At 45.9% G+C, this 20,567-nt stretch overlaps 2 protein-coding genes across 2 annotated transcripts in view; both read left to right on the top strand.

Moving 5' to 3' along the window:
• SLC27A3 (solute carrier family 27 member 3) overlaps window positions 1-20,567 on the top strand; it is a 270,600-nt gene that overhangs the window by 213,786 nt on the left and 36,247 nt on the right. The gene's annotated exons all lie outside the window — the stretch shown is intronic.
• LOC134412092 (protein S100-A7-like) lies at window positions 9,633-12,744 on the top strand. Its single transcript, XM_063145870.1, has 3 exons — window positions 9,633-9,662; window positions 10,674-10,885; window positions 12,499-12,744. The coding sequence occupies exons 2-3, from the start codon at window positions 10,694-10,696 to the stop codon at window positions 12,661-12,663; spliced, it is 357 nt and encodes a 118-aa protein (XP_063001940.1). The 5' UTR covers window positions 9,633-9,662; window positions 10,674-10,693; the 3' UTR covers window positions 12,664-12,744.

Here is a 20,567-nt window from a genome sequence, read left to right as displayed (position 1 = left end):
AGAGAAGATTGAGGGGAGACAAGATCACACGCTTCAAATACTTTAAAGGTTGTCACACAGAGGAGGGCCAGGATCTCGTCTCCATCATCCCAGAGTGCAGGACACGGAATAACGTGCTCAAGTTAAAGGAAGCCAGATTCCGGCTGGACATCAGGAAATACTTCCTGAGTGTTAGAGCAGTACGACAATGGAACCAGTTACCGGGGGAGGTTGTGGGCTCTTCCACGCTAGAGGCCTTCAAGAAACAGCTGGACAACCATCTATCAGGGATGCTTTAGGGTGGATTCCTGCACTGAGCAGGGGGTTGGACTCGATGGCCTTATAGGCCCCTTCCAACTCTACTGTTCTATGATTCTAAGACATTTCACGCACTTGATCCCAATGAGTAGGTCAGGAGGAGAATCGTAGAAATCCCAGAATCCTTTGAGCTTTGTGCCATGATGAAACACAGTGGCACACCTCTCTCAAATCAAGCATCGTCATCAACTAGTGGTTTCTTTGATAAAGCTACAAAGACATCTGTCTTCACAGGGTGTGTTAAAAGATACAGAGACCCATATAAAGACGTCTGATCTATCTATATTTATATCTATATCTGTGTGTGTGTGTGTTGTCAATGGTTTGCCATCACCGAAACATATTCAGGTTACAACTGAATATCTTTCTCATCATGTCCTGCTTGTGGGGTTTCACGGATAGCTGTCGCAGGTGGTATGTCCAGCGTCGTCCGAAGGCATCCATTGACAAAATCACCTCCTTCTCTGTGGTTTTGTGTAACCCCAATTCAAAGCCGTTGACAGTACGGCGAGGGTCCCTATAGGGTTGAAAAGGGGGGGAGAGTTTAAATAAACAAGGAAGAAACTCTGGGAGGACAACACAATGATATGTTCGAAACATCAGTGGTTTTTTTACTGGAACATTGCTGAATGTGCTTATAAGCCGAATGACCTTCGATGGGGAAATCATATCATAAGCAAGTGGTGATATCAGCAGGAAAAGAAATCCATGGAATGAATATTCCATTAGTATTCTTTTTGGTAACTCACATTTGCAAACCGTGACATCGTGCCTACTGGATCAGATGCACAGAGAAGCAACTTGTTGTGTTTACAGTGCAACATGTTCGGAGGGGTGAGGCCTGAATAAACGTAATAGAAAGGAGGATCAAGTAGGGGAATGGAGGATCTAAATCACGTGCCGTGAAGGATACGTGCAATTCGGCAACGTTTGGAAACTTCGTGGACTGGCGAGTTTGGGAAATTCTTTCAGATTGCCGGAGAGACTTATGACTGAAACTGTTGAAGTGAGGCAGGTAGCTACTAGGAGCAGGGCCTTCTCCGCTGTGGCACCCCGGCTGTGGAATGAGCTCCCAGAGAGGTCTACCTGGTGCCTACACTGCACTCCTTTCGTCGCCAGCTGAAGACCTTTTTATTCTCTCCCTATTGTAACACTTAATTTTAACTTAAATTAAAATTTTACTATTCTAATTCTGTATTTTAATCTTATATCAATTTCTGCTGCGTGGTTTTATCCTGGTTGTGCTTTTGATACTGTATTTTGTATTTGTGTTTTTAGACTGTAGGTGGTTTTATTATGGTTTTAATTTTTGTGAACCGGGCAGAAAGCTTCGGCTATTGGGCGGTATAAAAATGTAATAAATAAATAAATAAATAAATAAATAAATAAAATTGTCCCGATTCCCCACTTGGGTTTGCGCAGTGAGATCCCAGATGTAGAGCTTTATCACACCAGCGTTATACTGTGCAATCACTGCGAATTGCATGCAAAGGACTCCAAAGTTTTCCAGCTTACAATCTGCTTTTATTGTGAAGTGCTCCCATGCGTCCTGCTTTAATTGCGCTTCATAACCAAAAAAAGTGCAATATTTTGCTACTACTTCTCGAGCGAATCGTTTGTTGTTTTCCGAGCGGACACTGGGGCGCGGGAGCAGGATTTGAAGACAAATTAAACAAATGCTTACATCTGCGTAAACTTTAAAGAGAAAGACATCAAAATTGGCACAGTAAACGGTATTAAGGAGAGCTTTAAGCGTACCAAATTTGAATCGGATTGGGTCATACATTGATTTTTTAATGATTTTTTTTACATTTCCCCCCTTAAACCCATTTCCTGGTATGCAAAGGATCTAGCAGCCTGGTAGCAACAACAATGCCAGCTTAGCGCTGTAGGGGATAATTCGAGGGAAAGAGGTACATGGGATGAAGCGCATATACAGAAACTTGAGGTCAGAGTTCGCCATCTAAAATGGGCAACCTTGTGTTGCATTCTCTCATCAATTCCTGGAGGAGAAGGCTATCGATGGCTACTAGTCCTGAAGGCTATGTGCTACCTCCAGAATTGGAGGCAGTAGGCCTATGTACGCCAGTTGCTGGGGAACATGGGCGGGAGGGTGCTGTTGCACCACATCCTGCTTTGTGGGTCCCTAGTCAACACCTGGTCGGCCATTGTGTGAACAGAGTGCTGGACTAGACGGAGCCTTGCTCTGATCCAGCATCAGGGCTCTTCTGATGTTCTTAAGTCCCATTGAACTGAATGGGACAAACTACTGAGCTGTCAGGTTGTCCAATGCGAGCAGGCACTAAGGAGTTCTATCCACAAAAGACTCCTCCCTAATTTTAGTTGAACGTGGCCGTGTTGCCCCATAGCTTCTTAAAACCAGTAGGTAAGGAGGGCTTCACGCATGGTATAGGGGCCATGGTTTGAGCACTGCATGCAGAATAGCACATACAAAGGATTCTGGGGTGATACTGAACATCAACAGAGTTACTGGTGCTGCAAGAGAGCCCCATGGGTTGGGTAAAAATAACAAGACCAGCCATGACAGCCGTCTACCCCCTTGACTGGTGGATGAGGCAACCTGGCCATGTTGAAAACCCAGCCATGGAGAATGTGAACTGGTTCCAGCTTGTTGAATGGGGCCAGGCGAGACGGGGATTGAAATGGGAAAAGATGATGACACGCTTGTCCGTACAATGGCCCCATAGAACAATCCATGGGGGATTTGCAAACTCAACGTCTACGATCAGCCACGGTAATTAAAACGGAGGAAGCGTGTCTCCAAAGGCTACCAGCCGCTGAGGACAAACAACAGTTGCCTTCATGCTGCAGCTGGGGCCGTGCCAGACTGTGAAATATTACGCAAGTACTTTGCCTACATGTTGCTGGAGGACAGGTCTACCAAAGGCTATTGACAAGTTCTGGATTTCTTCAGAGTCAATGCCGGTTCCAGGTTTACAAGGGCCCTTGGGCAAGATGTCCTCAGTGGCCCGTCTCCCTCAGTGAGCCTACCTTCTCACCACCATTGTCATCAGGTCCTCCTCTTCCTTGTTACAGGAAAAGACAGTGAGCCAGTAGACTGTGGTATCTATCTCCATCTCCATATCCATCTCCTCCTCCTCCTCCCCACCACTGATGTCTGGACCAGGGTGAGAGGAAGGTGAACAAGCAGGTTGCCATGGGGAAGAGGAGGAGAAGGCTCAGAGGACCCTTGGCAATGGGTCCCTGTGGGATGTGGGACGTTGGTGTGTGCCCAACTATACCTACCTTGTTCAGAGTGGATCATAGAATCATAGAATAGTAGAGTTGGAAGGGGCCTACAAGGCCATCGAGTCCAACCCCCTGCTCAATGCAAAAATCCACCCTAAAGCATCCCTGACAGATGGTTGTCCAGCTGCCTCTTGAAGGCCTCTGGTGTGGGAGAGCCCACAACCTCCCTAGGTAACTGGTTCCATTGTCGTACTGCTCTAACAGTCAGAAAGTTTTTCCTGATGTCCAGCTGGAATCTGGCTTCCTTTAACTTGAGCCCGTTATTCCGTGTCCTGCACTCTGGGAGGATCGAGAAGAGATCCTGGCCCTCCTCTGTGTGACAACCTTTCAAGCATTTGAAGAATGCTATCATGTCTCCCCTCAATCTTCTCTTCTCCAGGCTAAACATGCCCAGTTCTTTCAGTCTCTCTTCATAGGGCTTTGTCTCCAGACCCCTGATCATCCTGGTGATGCTGAACTCAGGATTATAGAGAATCTTCGATAGGTGTGTCTGATTCTTTGTTGCTTACGTCATTGTCGTCGTCATCATCATCTATACCACTAACAATGAAGGCTCAAGGCATGGTTAATATAAGAACATCAGAAGAGCCCTGCTGGATCAGACCGAGGGCCCATCTAGTCCAGCACTCTGTTCATACAGAGGCCAACCAGCTGTTAACCAGAGACCCACAAGCAGGACACGGATGCAACAGCACCTCCTACCCATGTTCCCCAGCAGCCGGTGCACACAGGCTTTCTGCCTCTGATACGGGAGGTAGCACATAGCTTTCAGGGCTAGTAGCCCTTGATAGCCTCCTCCTCCAGGAATTTATCCAACCCCCCTTTTAAAGCCTTCCAAATTAGTGGCCATCATTACATCATGTATTGGAAGGTCCACCAATGGGATCCAGGTGCGAAAGCACCACAGGTGGGTTCACAATCCTGTTTCGCACACTCACACACATCGTGGATTTCCCACCAAACCGTTCTTCAATAGTCTGATTTGGGCTTTCCGTTGCTGCAGTTAGGAGACAACAGGGAGCCATGTGGCCTTGTTGATCTACTGCACATCACTTAGAGATCTACTGGGCAGATCCCAATCTCTCTCTCTCTCTCTCTCTCTCTCTCTCTCTCTCTCTCTCTCTCTCCACCTCTTGCCAAAGTGTGATGGAAAGATGAGGAGAGAGAATGCAACACGTTAGCTTCGAATCCACCTGGGATCTCGCCGTGCAAACCCATCAGGGCTAGTCGCCTTCGACAGCCTTCTCCTCCAGGAATTTATGAGACAACGCAACACAAGGTTGCCCATTTGGGATGGCGAACTCCGACCTCGACTTTCTGTCTCCACCTGGGATCTCACTGTGCAAACCCAAGTGGGGAATTGGGGCAACTGCTTCAGTCATAAGATTCTCCGGCAATCAGAAAGAATTTCCCAAACTCGCCAGTCCACGAAGGTTCAAAATGTTGCCGAATTGCACCTATCCTTCACGGTAGGTAATTTAGATCCTTTGGTCTCCTACTTGGTTCGACATTTCTGTTAGGTTCGACATTTCTCTCACCCCTCAGAACCTGTTGCACTGTAAACATGTTGCTTCTCTGAGTAGCTGATCTGATAATAGAGTGATTAACTGGAGGGACAATATCACGTCTTGCAAATCTGAGTTACCAAACAGAATACTGATGGAATGTTTATTCCCTGGATTTCTCTTCCTGCTGAGATCACTGCTTTGCTTATGATGTGCTTGCCCCATCGATGGTCATTCAGCATATAAATTGCTTCCTCAATGTTCCAATAGAGGAACATCTATTGTAGCAACTAATTTGAGCGTATCATCGTCTTCTTGCCATCGCTCCGGGAGTTTCTTCCTGATTTATTTAAACTTGGCCCCCACTTTTCAACTCTCACCGTACCGTCGACAGCTTTGAAAGGGGGTTATACAAATCTCTAGGGAAGGAGGCGACCGTGTCAATGGATGACGCTGGGCGCACCAGCTGCGACGGTTATCCGTGCCTTCGTCGCATTGTGAATGGACTACTGCAATGTACTCTTTGTGGGGCTACCCTTGTAGAGTGTCCAGAAGCTTCAATCGATGCAAAACGTGACCGCTAAGCTGCTAACCAGTGCATACTATGGGCCCATATTACATCTGTCTGCACTGGTTGTCAATTGCCTTCAAGGTATTGTCTTTAACCTTTAAAGTCCCGAAAGGAACCAATTCACCAGCATCGTTTAGCTTAAAGCTCTTATTGCTAGTGTCCAAGAATTCAGAGAGACATTTTCACCTTTTAGAGTGGGGGAAAAACTGCATCAAAGTGGGGGAAACGCCCAACACTTGATGGGTGCTGGAAAGTGTGTGTGGTTTCTCGGGAATGCCAGAGGCTGGATTTGACCTGAGCACCTGTAGTTCAACGCTCCTGTTTGGAATGGTCGTGCAGGGCCTTGAGGACTTCTCAGCCGATACGGTGGCACATAAATGTCGATCAGTACATAATATTAGTCACGCTGGCTAAATGGAGCCTCCGTAAGGAGCGGCAGCCTACCTGTGAATACCAGTTGCTGGGGGACAAACAAGATTCCCTCGATGGCCTTGTAGGCCCCTTCCAACTCTTCTATCCTGTGATTCTAAGAAGGGGGAACCTGCAGGCATCTGGTTGGCCATTGCAGGGAATAAAACGTTGCATTAAAGGATCCTTTGGTTTATTCCACCAGGGCTGTTCTAAGGGCTGTCGTCTGGTTAGTGAACCCAGCGAGGGCCCACTAACCCGAACGCCTTGGGATAGCTCGCCTTCTCCACCCGCTTGTTCACTTGCCTTTCTCTCTGGCCCAGACGATGGTGGTGGTAAGAAGGAGATTCAGGACATGCTGACATGGTCACCAGCTCTGTGCCTGTCAATTATTCTTTATCATGAATGAAATTTATGATAGTAAGCAGATCTATTAGCAGCAATTAACCACGACACTATGAATACAATAGCTAGTGCCCTGATGACGCCTTCCTGGACGCCTCTAGTTAGGGTGGTGGGTGGACCCAGTAGAACTCCTCTTATATTCTTAACCCCAATATATATCTATATATCTATATATCTATATATCTACATCTCATTACTGAAGTCTGTACCACCCATGTACAGTTATTATCTATCATAATCAAAGAGGATGTGCGTCTGTCAGCCTGTCTGTCCATCAGTCCCATAGCACCAAGACGGTGAAATCTAGACACTTGAAAGTTCATAGAATCATAGAATAGTAGAGTTGGAAGGGGCCTACAAGGCCATCGAGTCCAACCCCCTGCTCAATGCAGGAATCCACCCTAAAGCATCCCTGACAGATGGCTGTCCAGCTGCCCCTTGAATGCCTCTAGTGTGGGAGAGCTCACAACCTCCCTAGGGAACTGGCTCCATTGTCATACTGCTCTAACAGTCAGGAAGTTTTTCCTGATGTCCAGCCGGAATCTGGCTTCCTGTCACTTGAGCCCGTTATTCCGTGTCCTGCACTCTGAGAGGATCAAGAAGAGATCCTGGCCCTCCTCTGTGTGACAACCTTTCAAGTATTTGAAGAGTGCTATCCTGTCTCCCCTCAGTCTTCTCTTCTCCAGGCTAAACATGCCCAGTTCTTTCAGTCCCTCTTCATAGGGCTTTGTTTCCAGACCCCTGATCATCCTGGTTGCCCTCCTCTGAACACGCTCCAGCTGGTCTGCGTCCTTCTTGAATTGTGGAGCCCAGAACTGGACGCAATGCTCTAGATGAGGCCTAACCAGGACCGAATAGAGAGGAACCAGCACCTCACGTGATTTGGAACCTCTACTTCTATTAATGCAGCCGCAAATAGCATTTGCCTTTCTCGCAGCCATATCACACTGTTGGCTCATATTCAGCTTGTGATCCAGTTGGTGGACATACTAAGGAGACCCCAAGGATGTGCGCTTCAGGGCGATTTTGTCTTTAAAATGCATCGATTAATTTGAAGTAATTGCAGTCTATAGGTTTTGAAGTTAGGGGAAGTTAGTGGTCCATGCTCTGGGGCAGAATGGCATGGGCAGACATCTCCCTCAGAGGGTGATAGGGCTGTACCATGGGAGGGGCTATGCCTTAGGTGCCAGTGGGCATGGCTTCATTAAGCCAGGGTCACACAATGGGCAAAACCCAACGTAAATTGTACGTAGACCTGGACTACTGTCATCAAGGGTTAGACCTGTTGGATTTTGCCCCATGGGTCTGACTCTGGTAGCAATGAAGGTTTGGTTGAAGTTTTCGCTGCATCAAACTATTGGCTTTTCCCAACCTGTGCAAAGCCGGATCCGTTCACTAGTATTGTTTTAATTGCAGCTTCATATCTGTATGCTTTCCAAAGTAGAGAAGAGCATTTACCCTGGTTCGCTTTATTTATTTTATTTTATTTTATTTTATTTTATTTTATTTATTTATTACATTTTTATACCGCCCAATAGCCGAAGCTGTCTGGACAGTTCACAAAAATTAAAACCATAATAGAACAACCACAACTGTGTTAAAAACACAAATACAAAATACAGTATCAAAAGCACAACCAGGATAAAAACACGCAGCAAAATTGATATAAGATTAAAATACAGAGTTAGAACAGTAAAATTTAAATTTAAGTTTAAAATTAAGTGTTAAAATACTGAGAAAATAAAAAGTTCTTCAGGTGGCGGCGAAAAGAGTACAGTGTAGGCGCCAGGTGGACCTCTCTGGGGAGCTCATTCCACAGCCTGGGTGCCACAGCAGAGAAGGCCCTCCTTCTAGTAGCCACCTGCCTCACTTCCTTTGGCAGGGGCTCACAGAGAAGGGCCCCTGTAGATGACCTTAGGGTCCGGGCAGGTACATATGAGAGGAGGCGTTCCTTCAGATAACCTGGCCCCAAACCGTTTAGGGCTTTAAATGTCAATACCAGCACTTTGAATCGGGCCTGGACCTGGACTGGCAGCCAATGAAGTTGTGAAAGGACTGGTGTAATGTGATCTTTAATGTGTTGCCATCAGCATTACTAGAAGGATGATTTAGTAAAATCCCGGTTAAGGAACTGATATGTCCCTGTGGCATTCAGACAACAGAAGCTGTCAGACATGTCGTTTTGCATTGTAGCATGTATGAGGAAAGCAGAAAGAAGTTAACCTTTCCATCATCAACAGCCTTTTCTGGATGTAACCCCACAACGATGCTATTAATTTGCTAAGGGATGGGCCCTCCCATACTACTGAAAGGGTCTCTAAGTTGACCTCAATGCAAATGAGAAAAATAACGTTGCAATCCTCCTGAGAGAGAAGGAATTTCACCAAGCTGCATTTTGATTTATGTCACTTTTTTATCTATCCTTTGCATGTTTTGATTTTGCTGGTCGGCGACCGTAATAAATAACAATTGAATTGAACCGAGTTTTGTTTTAAAACGAGGGGGATCATTATTGGGGTCACAGAAAGTGGGGGTGGGTGGGTTTGCCTTTTCCTCTCCTGCATTTAACTCCCCCCCCCGGGAAAATCCTTCTTGTGGGGCCATTTCATAGAATCATAGAATAATAGAATAGCAGAGTTGGAAGGGGCCTAAAGGCCATCCAGTCCAACCCCCAGCTCAATGCAGGAATCCACCCTAAAGCATCCCTGACAGATCGTTGTCCAGCTGCCTCTTGAAGGCCTCTAGTGTGGGAGAGCCCTACAAATACCAACTCCAAAGGAGATAAATCCACCCTCTTACAATCATTCCTGTAATTATCACTCGCCTCCTAGGTAGATGCTGTTTGCATTAAAAAACAAAGCAAAACTCACACACACCCTTCACCTGAAATGCAAAAATGTGTTTGGCTGTCATTTCTAGCGTGGCTCGGATCCATTACACCAACTCAGAAGTTGTGGAAGAAGGTGCGGCTTTGTCACGTATTTCCCAAAAACTTATGGAGTCATGTCAGGGAGGAGAAGACTGCCAGGTACACAGGGATCAAGTTGAGTGATAATGCCTGGGTATGAAGAAATCACCCTCTGGCAGAAAGACAACACTTGTGTCATTACCTGTGTTGAAACCCAGCTCTGGAGAGGTATATAAATGGTGCAGGCGAAACTCTCCAAAGCATCCCTACCATCTCTTGGAATCAGCTGGTGAGTTTGGTGAGTCCCTTCTTTTTAAACCGATTGACAATTCGAAGTCCTGCTTATGATCGACAAAGCCCTTCATGGCTTGAGACCTGGCTACCCGAAAGACCGCCTTCTCCCATACGGGTCTGCCTTTGTTTTAAGATCGCTCCGGGAGGCCCTTGGGGCACGTTTGGTGGGCGTGTGAAGCAGGGCCTTTTCGGTGGCAGCCCCCAGGCTCCAGAACTTCCTCTCTGCTGTTCTTCCCATACAAGCATGTCTTTGGCCTGTTGCTGAATGGGTTTTTACTTCCTTGGTGCTGATAATTTCTTTTCTTGTTGTGGTTTTAATTAATTTGTGTTTATGTTAGACTTTAACTAGGGTTTTGTTTTTAATCTGGCTTTTATTGTTAACACTAATTGGGAGAGCAGAGGGCCGAAAGGCAGAACATAGATTTAGCTAATAATCAAACCATCTCTTTATAAAGCTCATGGTGTATTTATATTCGTTGATTTACTACATTTCTATGCTGTCCAATAGCTGAAGCTCTCTGGGCATTCCCTGGGAAGTGTCAGTCCGTGAGAGGAACGGCGCTACACAAAGTGGGTTTTAGGTGACCCAGATCTCTCATAGTAGCTGTAGCAGGGCCGTTTGATCCTGTACAAATCGGAGGAGCAAACTGGAGCCTCGGTGGCACTGTGAAAACACACACACACACACCCTCTCTTACTAGCCACGTTTGACTAGCTGGGAACTCAACAGGTAGTTCTGGCTTGCCTTGCCAAGAAGTGTGGCCACTGATATGGCCAAAACAAAAGAGAACACAGATTTGCCTCGGTTAATTTCTCTTTAAATAGAGGACTGTCCCCTATAAAGTAGAACGCATGGCCAAGCTGCAGTACCCAGGGGTCTTTGGAGGATAAATCCCTGATCACAGGACTGGCCCTAGCATTACAAAATGAATTTAAGATTTGGGGGGGGGGGGAGTGGGGATTAGAAACTGAAACTGACATATCTGTCCTTTCCAATTTACATAACTCCCAATAGAGCGATAGAAACTGACGATAATGGCGGCCACCCATTCCGGAACCCACGACACGTCCGACTGTCTGCCCAACTGCACCCTGGAGGCAGCGATGAAGATCATAGTGGACATCTATCATCAATACTGCGTCCGGGAAGGCAAGAACGATCTGCTCAGCTTGAAGGACTTGACGGAACTCCTCAAATGCCAGGCGCCCACTTTCCTCGCTGCCTGCGTGAGTAGTGAAGCCGGGGGAAGGGAAGATGGGGGAGGTGGGAATGTCAAAACCATTGGCAAACACCCCGCCCCGAAAACTAGCCAAGCCTCTCTGTGGGATGGACATGTTTAGCCTGGAGAAGAGAAGATTGAGGGGAGACATGATCGCACTCTTTAGATACTTGGAAGGTTGTCACATAGAGGAGGGCCGGGATCTCTTCTCAATCATCCCAGATTGCAGGACATGGAATAACGGGCTCCAGTTTCTGGGTGGACATTAGGAAAATCATCCGTACTGTTAGAGCAGTATGACAAAACATCAGGCCAGATTGATAGCTGGAATAGGGAGGTTTGAGCATATAACACCGATTCTGGCCCGCTTGCACTGGCTGCCTATACGTTTCCGAGCCCAATTCAAGGTGCTGGTTTTTAACCTATAAAGCCCTACATGGCTTGGGACCGCAAGACCTGATGGAACGCCTCTCCTGACATGAACCTACCTGTACACTGCGCTCAACATCTAAGGTCCTCCTCCGAGTGCCTACTCCGAGGGAAGCTCGGAGGATGGCAACAAGGGAGAGGGCCTTTTCAGTGGTGGCCCCCTGACTGTGGAATGATCTCCCCGATGAGGCTCGCCTGGTGCCAACGTTATCTTTTCAGCGCCAGGTCAAGACTTTTCTCTTCTCCCAGGCATTTTAACAGCATTTAACAACGCTAAGTTTGTTTTTAATGGACCCCAGAATTGTTGTTTATAAATGGATACTGTTGTTTTTATACTGTTTTTATGTTTTTTAAATTTTTGTATACTTTTAATATTTACTATTTTTAATTGTTGTAAACCGCCCAGAGAGCTTCGGCTGTGGGGCGGTATATAAATGTAATAAAATAAATAAATAAATAAATAAAAACACCCTGACTGTTAGAGCAGTATGGCAATGGAACCCATGACCTAGGGAGGTCATGGACTCTCCCACACTAGAGACCTTCAAGAGGCCATCTGTCAGGGATACTTTAAGGTGGGTTCCTGCCTTGAGCAGCGGGTTGGACTCGATGGTCTTATAGACCCCTTCAACTCTACTATTCTATGATATGAAGAGAGCCATCCTATGGTTTCCGGACAACCATAGAATGGCTCAGAAAATCCCTTCCGAGGTCGAAGACAGCAGTCCAACCTTGGAAGAGGGAGTCGGAGATCCGTCCCATCTCCTCCCCACAGCTGGTGCGGAGATAACCCACGCCGGCTGCTTCTCTGAGCTCGGACAATTGACCTTGGTGGGCTCGCCTTTCAAGATCTACCTAGGGGGGATCTACACTACTGCTTTAAAGCGCTTTATAACAGTCTTGACAACTGTTGGGGCCCAGGACACACTGCATATACAGGTTTCAAAATGTTTTCAAAGCGCTTTAAAGCGCTTTAAAAGCAGTAGTGTAGATCCCCCCCCCCCGAGATTGAACATGGAACCATGGCAAGCAAACCATGTGCCCTACTGCTGAGCACCATCAACAAGACTGGGCAAGCTGAACTGGTGGTCTGTCTCAAGATCACGCTGACAGCTGTTTTCCCATGGGAGCATCTGCTACCAGAAGTTTAATCTATTTCCACCCCCACCCCCCGTCTTCTCACCCTTACAGAACCGGAATCGTGCGGGTTATATTGAACATCTCTTCAAAGAGGCAGACGTGAATCACGACCAGCAGCTCACCTTCAAAGAATCCATCAAGGTGCTCTCTATCCTGGCTGATGACGTCCATCGCATCAGTCACGGCGAGGACCGATGCGGTCCGGATAAGGACTGACCCACCCCAGCCGCCAAACAGGGAGACCCATCTGAACACATGCGCTAGGGCTTTGCTGATCCTTACTAACGACAAACATCTTTTAGATGCCAAAAAAAAGAAGATGTGCAGGAGATTATGGCGAACAGTTTCCTCGTTCATTTTGGTTTTTTTTTAAACTGAAAAGCATCTGCTGGAGGCATCTGCTTCCAACGGAACTTCACCCATTTCCCTCCCGCCTTTCCTCCGCTTTAACATCACTCCCCACAACTTCTTTCCTTGGGGTAAAAAAGATACAGGGAATGTACGTATACTTTTCCCCTGCTGGAGAAATAATATATATATATATATAGGCAAACTGTGCCTCTTCTATGTAGCATTGAAATTGGCCCTTGCTGTGTTTTACCGCACTCGGCAGATTATGGTCCGGTTCTAGCCGCATGTCGAATCGAGCAAATAAAACCACCCAAATGAGCCGTAAATGAATGGTGTCGACTTACTGCTTCTTTCTAAGGGTGGACATTTATTTATTATATTTATCATTGCATTTATATCCTGCCTTTTCCCCCTGCAAGGAAGCCAAGGCGGTGTACATAATCCTCCTCCTCTCCACTTTATCCTCACAACAACAACCCTGTGAGGTGGGTTTGGCTGAGAGTCTGTGACTGGCCCAAAGTCACCCAGTGGGTTTCTGTGGCCAAGAGGGGACTAGAACCCGGATCTCCCAACTCCCATTCTGACACTCTAGCCACTACACCACACAGGCTGTCGTTGGGTCAGGGCTGGCCCGAGACATTTTCCTGCACGAGGCCAAAGGCAAAATGCCCTCCCTGCAATCCCCTCTTTCATTCCCCATAGAGAATCTGACTGGGCTGGTAGTTGAACCTCTCTTCAAAACTGGTAATGGGACAACATCCTCTCCTGTACCGGAAGGCAGCAGGTGAGGTTACAGAGAGCCGGATTGATTAGGGGGCACAGAGCAGGCTAGTTTAGGAGGTTCACGGGGAATTGGGAGGCGGCTGCCACCCCCGGGCAATTGCTGCCTGAGGCAGCTGCCTCGCTCTGCCTCATAGTAGGGCCGGCTCTAAATTGGGTTGAGGCATCCATCTGAGGAACCAAGGAAATGTTGGCAGGTGGGAGGATGAACCAAGAACCATGTCTCAAGTTTGGCGTGGGAGGCGCTTTCTATGGGCTTTATGACGTGGTAGAATCCTTGGGTGGAAGGGTGGATCCCCCATCTCAGGAAGCGGAGCAGGAGGAGAGGGCAACTGTTCACTCCCCCCCACCCCCCGCCAAGAGGGCCAAACCTTACAGGGCAGTGGCTTCATGATCCTTCCACCTCTATAGACCAGGAAGGAAGGGTGTTTCCAGATGGAGCGGGCCGACTGCTAACAATCACAAGGCATTCTGACACATTTGGAGAAAGATAAATGGCCCAGGAAAAATGAAAGACCTTTCCAAGACATGTTGGGCATAATAACTCCCCCCCCCCCGAAACCTGAGAATATTTTCTTATCTTTTCTGGAACAGCTAAGTGCCTTTCCCTCTTGCTACTTCCTGGACTGTAAAGCCTATCATCCCCAGCAATGCATACTGGAGATAATGGGGATTGCAGTCTGACCAAGCCAGGAGGGCACTGCTGTTTTGGGACACATATGTCCGTTCACCTATTGCTGTTTCCTGGACTATAAATCCCATAATCCCCAGCCATGCATGCTGGGGATTAGGGGCGATTCTAGTCTAGACATACCAAGAAGGTTTCAGGAATTCAGAAATATGAAGTTTGTAAATGAAAATAACGGAACTGACAAAGAATTTTCTGCCTACTGAATAAACAGCGCTGTTAAAAATCATTACTTATCCTGGGGTGCCCTCCGGTGGCCAACACTGAGCACTGCAGCCTGCTGAAATCTATATTCAAATTATACGTCAGAATTTATATTGGGGTGCCATCTTGTGGCCAACTCTGAGCACTGCAGCCTGCTCCTCTGAATCAACTTATAAAGCATACAGAAATGATACTGGGGTGCCCTCTGGTGGCCACCTCTGACTACTGCAGCCTTCTGAAATCAAAAGCCAAGTTTAAAACTCAGAATGTGTACTGGGGTGCCCTCCGGTGGCCAACTCTGAACACTGCAGCCTGCTCTTCTGAATTGCCTTGTTAAAACGGAGCATTTTTGTCAGTCATCGAAACAGGTCGAGATTGTACTGAAACACTTTTTAGCTTTCTAAATTCATTTAAATTTTCTAGATGTATTATTATTATTATTATTATTATTATTATTATTTATTTATTTATATAGCGCCATCAATGTAAAATATTATTCTGTATTTTATGTTGTTTTTATATTGGATTTTATTCTTTGATGAATTGTTGTGAACCTCTCAGAGGACGCTGGCTATTGGCTGTTGTAGAAATGAAATCCATAAGAACTCAAAATGTGTACTTGGGTGCCCTCTGCTGGCCAACTCTGAGCACTGTAGGTTGCTCCTCTGAATTGCTTTAAGCATACAGAAATGATACTGGGGTGCCCTCTGCTGGACGACTCTGAGTACTGCAGCCTGCTGCACCAAATCGCCTTGTTAAAATTTATTTATTTATTTATTTATTTAATTACATTTATATACCGCCCCACAGCCGAAGCTCTCTGGGCGGTTTACAACATTTAAAAATAGTAAACATTAAAAGTATACAATTTTAAAACACACTGCACTTTTGCTAATCAGCTAAACAGGTCTAGTATTTTATTGAAACTGTTTTTAGCTTTCTAAATTGTTTAAAATTTTCTATACTTAAAACTATATTATAGTTATTTAGTATAATTAATTTTATTTATTGCATTTCTATATCACCCCAAAGCTGAAGCTGTCTGGGCAGTTCACAAAAATTAAAACCACAATTTAAAGTATAAAATTTAAATCACAATAATTCTGTATTTTATGCTGCATTTTTATTTTTGATTTTATGAATTATAAACTGCCCAGAGAACTTTGGCTATTGAGTTGTGTAGAAATGAAATCAATAATAATAATAATAATAATAATAATAATAATAATAATACAAAATGTATACTTGGGTGCCCTCCAGTGGCCGACTCTGAGCACTGCAGCCTGCTCCTTTGAATTGCCTTATTATGAACTCAGAGTTTATACTGGTATGCCCACTGCAGAATGCTCATGTCAACTACAACTCAGTGCTTATACTGGGTGCCCATCTCTGCTCACAACAGCTTGTTGACCTAAAAAGCCTTGTTAAGAGCTCAGAATCTGTACAGGGGTGCCCTCCAGTGCCCACTCTGAGCACTGCAGCCTGCTCCTCTGAAATGTCTTGATAAAATGTAAGCCTGTAGTGCCAGTCTCCCAGCAGTTTGAGTCTTATTTAATATTCTCAATTTAGACCTAAACAGGCTTACGATACCAGTATTCAGTCTCTCCAGAGAATGTCTTCCTAGGTAGCTTTCTAGTCAGGTTTCTTGATGGAAACAATGCCCTATGAAGAGAGACTGAAAGAACTGGGCATGTTTAGCCTGGAGAAGAGAAGATGGAGGGGAGAGAGGATAGCACTCTTCAAATACTTGAAAGGTTGTCACACAGAGGAGGGCCAGGATCTCTCCTCGATCCTCCCAGAGTGCAGGACACAGAATAACAGGCTCAAGTTACAGGAAGCCAGATTCCGGCTGGACATTAGGAAAAACTTCCTGACTGTTAGAGCAGTACGACAATGGAACCAGTTACCTAGAGAGGTGATGTGCTCTCCCACACTAGAGGCCTTCAAGAGGCAGCTGGACTACCATCTGTCAGGTATGCTTTAGGGTGGATTCCTGCATTGAGCAGGGGGTTGGAATCAATGGCCTTAGAGGCCCCTTCCAACTCTACTATTTTATGATTCTATGATTCTAGGGAAACCTATAAGCAGGACATGAGGGCAACAGCACCCTCCCACCCATGTTCCCCAGCAACTGGTGTACATAGGCAAACTACATCTGAAACTGGAGGTAGCATAGAGCCATCAGGACTAGTAGCCATTGATAGACTTCTCCTCCATGAATTCGTGCCATCTCCCGTTAAAGCCATCCAAAGGGGTGGCCATCACTACATCATGCGGACGTGAATGCCATCATTTAACTATGTGCTGAGGGATGGAGTCTTTCGCTTTTATCTGTTTCTCCATGAACACCACGCCACGCCATGCAGACTTATATGTTAAACCTTCGCTGTGGAAGAGCGAAGGTTGTAATGCCTAAAAAGGTAAAAGATGAGCGTTAACCACACTGGAATTTTCCCTTGGTTTATGGTGGATCTGGCGATTGCAGAAGTGAAGCCCACGCTGAAATATTTTCCTCCCTCCAGGCCAGTTGAGTAGGGTAAAGGTGACCGTGTTCTTCCTCCGAAATCTCGATGATGCTGATGGAAAAATTGGAGTTAGGTAAGAGGTGTAGGTATTGACAGCTGATGGCTATCACCCTGAGGATTTCAAAACCAACTAAAGGGATCTTGAGAGGGACTAAAAGTCATCCGAAACCAATCTGATTCACTCCTGGGTTTGTTTCGTCCTTTGTGTGAGATGTCTTGATTTCTCCAAGTCCAGGTAAGTGGGATCTTGACCACCACTTTGGTCAATCTTCCGCTCTGGAGCACGTAAACCAGGTTAAACAAACATGCTCTAAACTAACATCGAAGAATGATAAAACATCTAAGAAAAATGCAACCCTTGAAAATGAAATAACACAGCACCAAGTATTCCCCCTCTAAAAAGTACAGATATGGGGTGTGCTAATTTATATTTAGATAAAGATGATAGGATGATGAACAACAGTGATCTAGAAAAAAAATATGAAATGGTTCCCCACAAATCTGAATGATTCACACACCAAAGAAAACTTTATCTAATGGTTTCCGTGGAACGGCCTGCTGTTGCAAATAGCCCAGGTTGGGAATTTTGGGCAGTGGTTGAAGAAGTCAGTTGGCAACACGTCATGATGCTTTCTCAATGACCTACATTGGAGCCTTATTGGCAATCTGCAATGTCCCCTCTCACACTTGGTTTTCCATTTCCCTTTCCCCCTATTTATTTACATTTTTTAAAAAAGTATTTATTTATCCTGCTCCTCAGCAAAGAAAAGGCTCCTGGAGTAGCTTGCAATCAATCAGTAAACAAGCCATTCCCTAGGCACAGGTTTATAGTCTAGAAAAGAAGAAGAAGATGCAACACATAAGGAAAGACGGATGGGGAGGGGAGAGGAGAGGAAAAATTAAGTAGAGTTTCAGCAGGGCTGGGGAAAGGGCCCTGCTTCCATTTTCAGCTTGCATACAGCTTGTTGGAATGGCATGGCTGCTGGGAGTGACCATTGAGGGAGGAGAAGACTTCATGGGGGAGGTCTTCCCACAGGCCTGTGGAATGCCCGTCAGCTAGGTCTCAAAACCCCATCATCTTGAATTCCAGCAACAAACACCACACAGAATGAATCTCAGCTGCTATGCCTACTACGGCATCCCAGAGTGTGTCCTGGGCTCCGCCAGTTGTCAAAACTGTTATAAAGCGCTTTAATGCACTTTAAAGCAGTAGTGTAGATCTCTGCCCTTCTTTCTTGCCGGGCCTGTGAGAAGTTAGCCGTGTGTGTGTGTGTGTGTGTGTGTGTGTGTGAGAGAGAGAGAGAGACAGAGACAGAGAGAGTATGTGGGTGGGACTCCTGCATTGAGCAGGGGGTTGGACTTGATGGTCTTATAGGCCCCTTCCAACTCTACCATTCTATGATTCTATGACAGCATTAGCATCAAGTCATCATTTTGTAGCCACTGAGTTCGCTCCTAGACAGATGGTGAATAGTCTTAGGAAGTTAGGACATGGGTAGGGTGACCATATGAAAAGGAGGACAGGGCTCCTGTATCTTTAACAGTTGGATAGAGCAGGGAATTTCATCAGGTATCATTTGTATATATGGAGAACCTGGTGAAATTCCCTCTTCATCACAGCAGTTAAAGCTGCAGGATCTATACTAGAGTGACCAGATTTAAAAGAGGAGAGGGCACCCGCAGCGGGAAAATGAAGAGGGAAAATCCCCAGATTCCCCATATATACAAATGACACCTGCTGAAATTCCCTTTTCAATACAACTGTTAAAGATACAGGAGCCCTGTCCTCCTTTTCATATGGTCACCCTAGACATAGGTGACTTGGCAGCAGTCTCCAATGAAACAGCTGATTCCTGCAGACACAGATAATAGGTTTTTCCCACGGAGTTTGACATTGCACCATGCTCATTTCAACATGAATCAGCAGCGCAGGGAATGAGATCATCCAGACCACACTAAGTGAATCTGCAAGTCGTGGCACTACACGGAATGCTACCCAGAATAAATTCCTTTTATTAGAGTTTTCTGAATATGGGGGTGTTCCAGGTCCTGTTCTTCATCTCTCATGCACGCCTTACCAGAAAGCATGTTTTTAGTTTTGACTCCTGTCGCTCCTTCTAATCACCAACTCTGATGGTGAGTGCCGACCGGACAGTAGTAGTAGTAGGAAAAAAGCGTCACAGAGAAGCAAGACGGAAGCTTCATAGAAGTCCAAAAATATATATAGAATGAACCAGGGAGCTAAGAAGTGGGAGTGAGGATGTCATAGATTGCAATTGGGGATACTGTGACTTTCCACTCACAGTCTTCCTCTTCCCACCAGACGGATTTTCTTCTGGATTAAAATGGGAGGATAAACCTTTTACTCTGACACTCTGTTTTCTGATCCAGCCAGGGGTTTCCCATGCTTCCATGCCATGCAATCCATTGAACCCCTTGTCCCAATATGGGGTGCATGCATTTCATAGAATAATAGAGTTGGAAGGGGCCTCTAAGGCCATCAAGTCCAACCCCCTGCTCAATGCAGGAATCCGCAATAATGCCTTCCTGTGTTTAATAAAAAAACTGCATTCCTGATGACACTTTGCCCTGGGGAAACTTGAATCCCCGGGCAGAGAGAGAGATTTGTCATAAGTTAACAAATCATAGACTTGTTGAGCTGGAAGGGACCTCAAGGATCACCTAGTTCAACCCTCTGCAACGTGCAGGAAAACCAGTTAAACCACTCCTGAGAGGTGGCTGCCCAGCCTCTTCTTAAAAACCTCCAGAGAGGGAGAACGCACAACTTCTATCGGTAGACTGTTCCACTGTTGTACAAATCTCACCGTCAGGAAGTTTTTCCTTATATTGAATTGGAATCTAGGGAGCTGTAACTTATGCCCCTTCATTTGGGTCCTAATTTCTGCAGCCACGCCAAATAGCTCTTGACCATCTTCCTTGTGGCATCCATTTATGTGCCTGAAGACTGCTAACATGTCTCCCCTCAGTCTCCTTCTTTCCACACACTAATTCTGTGCTTCAAAGAGGCAGCCGGACAACCATCTGTCAGGGATGCTTTAGGGTGGATTCCTGCATTGAGCAGGGGGTTGGACTGGATGGCCTTAGAGGCCCTTTCCAACTTAACTATTCTATGATTCTATGAAATTGCATCTCCCCCAACATCACTTCACAACAGAAAAGGTGTGTGGGCTGAAAATTCTGAGCTCCATCTCCTATGTAAGTCCATGTGAGCACTTTTTAGACCAGAAAATGCACTTGTCTACAAATGTAGAGTAATATAAATAGCTAGGCATTCCGCTCCTGCTGATAATCAAGATGTTCCCCATGGCCAGAATGTAGCTCTTCTTAGTGCCTCTCTCTCTCTCTGTCTCTCTCTCTCTCTCTCTCTCAAAAACAGCCATCTGCCTTTCAAAAACCACTTTAATCGTTCTCATTAGTGGCAAGAGGTCTCATTGCCGAAACGCGCCCAAGTCCTTGAGGACCTGAGACCGGGACAAAGATTGCGTCAGCCCTGGAGAAGGTGACTAGTGATTTTCCAAAAGTCAAAGCCTTCCCCCACCCTCCAACAAGTG

This window comes from Elgaria multicarinata, chromosome 21 (genome assembly GCF_023053635.1).
Source record: "Elgaria multicarinata webbii isolate HBS135686 ecotype San Diego chromosome 21, rElgMul1.1.pri, whole genome shotgun sequence".
NCBI lineage: Eukaryota > Metazoa > Chordata > Lepidosauria > Squamata > Anguidae > Elgaria > Elgaria multicarinata.
The sequence above is the reverse complement of the archived record's forward strand: the minus strand, read 5'-3'. Positions and strand labels throughout refer to the sequence as shown.